General features: G+C 46.9%; 1 protein-coding gene across 1 annotated transcript; it reads left to right on the plus strand.

Moving 5' to 3' along the window:
* Nucleotides 1–472: 472 nt before the first annotated feature.
* pdcb (phosducin b) lies at nt 473–1,913 on the plus strand. The gene is made up of 3 exons (XM_027022466.2): nt 473–521; nt 1,023–1,171; nt 1,389–1,913. The coding sequence occupies exons 1-3, from the start codon at nt 473–475 to the stop codon at nt 1,911–1,913; spliced, it is 723 nt and encodes a 240-aa protein (XP_026878267.2).
* The last annotated feature ends 260 nt before the right edge of the window (nt 1,914–2,173 follow it).

The raw sequence follows: 2,173 nt of genomic DNA on the forward strand, positions 1-2,173 counted from the left end.
AGTATGTGCAGTTCCTGAGTGTCCAGTCCACTGATTTGGCGTTTCTATCATCTCATGTATCCCATGCAGCACTGGTTCACTGTGCTGTGCACTGTGCAGGTCACTGGCTGTCACACCCTTCCTGTTTGCACTACCGGCATCTACATTTGCCATCTGCACTTCTTAGTAGAGGTTAGAGGTTTTTACTTTGCACAGTAACCGTAAAGGTGAATGGAATCAAATGATCAGGCTGAACATTTTTATTGTTCAGTTAAATGTCTTCTAAGAGCTGCTGCTGTTTTTGTTAGGAGAGAACTACTTTATTGGTAAACATTTACTGTAGGCTAAGGTAATGAAAAGTAATATGCATTATTGATTTGCTCAGTTGGCCAGCCACACAAAAATGTTCATGAATCTCTGGTCAGTGGTACGTTTATGAAATATCTCCTGGAGTTTTGGACTGATTTATTCTGTGTGTTCACACAGGCTAGCGATGTCTGGCAGAGAGTTCTATAAGGAGGAAGGAACTGTTACTAACACAGGTAAGCATGCCATTCGTCCAGCTGAACAAATGACACCCGCAATGGCCTGGGAAAGTCGATTCAATGAGAGAGAATCTGTGGAAGGATATGGCACCAGGGGCCATCTCGTATCCCTCCTGCGCACTTTATGGTTCATGGTGTTTCAAAGGGAATAATTATTGAACATATCAGTAACTAAATGCCTGATAAGAAAAATTGGCATGGGCAGATTGAAGACATCCATATTATCAAAGAAACCAATGCCACCCTCACACCTAAAAAGCTGTTTTAGAGAGAGGAGAGGAACTGTTTTATAAACACACTTCAATTACCAGCCTGAATTAAAATGCCTTTTTAAATCCTGATCCTAGAAATGAATCTAGCAACTCCCATATTCCCTGCTGGTCATATTCCCCATATGACTGGTCTCCCAGTATAAGTCACGGCTGAAGCTGGAGCGACAGGACAGGCAGGGCTGGTGTTGATTTGTGCATTTGTGTCTAATCTCCCAACTGCCTCCAGGTCCTAAGGGGGTGATTAACGACTGGTGGAGGTTTAAAATGGAGAGTGTGGATCAGGGATCTTTACCTCCTAGCAAGCGGGAACTCCTCAAACAGATGTCGTCTGCGCACAAACCCAGAGATGATTCTCTCCGCACCCTCGAGTGCGAGGTGGACCTTCCACTTTCTCCTAGCACACCACTCAGAGGCCGACAAGATTTGGCTCTGATTTTCTTTGTTACCTTTGAAAGCCTAATTAATTATAGAAATCTTTAGAAATTACTTGGAACTTTATTGATTTCCAAATACAATGCACAACCACAAAGCCCCTATGCTATTCCTTTTATTTTACAAACAGTGCCGTTCCTGATCAATTTTACTCTTACAGATGAGCGCGCCAGAGTGTGAGCGTCTGACAGAGGATGACGACAGGTCCCTGAGTCAGTACCGCGAGCGCAGAATGCGGGAGATGCGTGAGCGGCTGAGTCTGGGCCCGAGGTTCGGGAGCGTGCAGGAGCTGAGCAGCAGCCAGGCCTTCCTGTCTACGCTGGAGAGGGAGCACCGGCTAACTCTGCTGGTGGTGCTCGTCTACAGGGAGTGCGTGGAGGGATGCCGGGCGCTCAGCGCTTGCCTGGACTGCCTGGCAGCTGACTACCCCACTGTCCACTTTTGCCGCATCGACGCGGCCACCTCGGGAGCCGCGGAGCGCTTCCCAGACGACGTCCTGCCCGCAGTGCTGGTGTACAAAGCCGGGGAGATGCTGGTGAGCCTCCTGGCCGTCACGCAGCACTTCGGTGAGGAGTTCTTGGCTGCGGACGTGGAGGCTTTCCTCGGTGGGTACGGACTGCTGCCGGAGAAGCCCAGGGCGGGGGCTGCCGAGGACAGCATGGGCCGGGGGGAGGAATGGGTCTAGGCGCAGGGATAGAGGGAGAATAAACCACATTACTCCTCAGATAATGAAATGGAGGGCTTATTCTTTATCTTTTTGTAGTACTAATTTATTTCTGGAAGCTGTTGACATATAAACAAATCTTTTTAGAGCTAAATTAAGTCTGTTTTATTCATTAAAAAATTATTTGACTATATGACTATAGGTACTCGAATGGCTCAAAACACAAACTCATAACAAAGCCTAATTATTGCACCATTCATATTTATTCTAAAATTATTATA

The sequence above is a fragment of the Electrophorus electricus genome, chromosome 3 (assembly GCF_013358815.1).
Source record: "Electrophorus electricus isolate fEleEle1 chromosome 3, fEleEle1.pri, whole genome shotgun sequence".
NCBI lineage: Eukaryota > Metazoa > Chordata > Actinopteri > Gymnotiformes > Gymnotidae > Electrophorus > Electrophorus electricus.

Excerpts from the sequence above, each read along its gene's own strand:
- pdcb (XM_027022466.2), top strand. The coding sequence starts at position 473 with ATGTCTGGCAGAGAGTTCTATAAGGAGGAAGGAACTGTTACTAACACA. Across the intron at positions 522-1,022 it reads AGGAACTGTTACTAACACAG|GTCCTAAGGGGGTGATTAAC; the intron begins GTAAGCATGCCA and ends AACTGCCTCCAG. Across the intron at positions 1,172-1,388 it reads TCCGCACCCTCGAGTGCGAG|ATGAGCGCGCCAGAGTGTGA; the intron begins GTGGACCTTCCA and ends TTACTCTTACAG.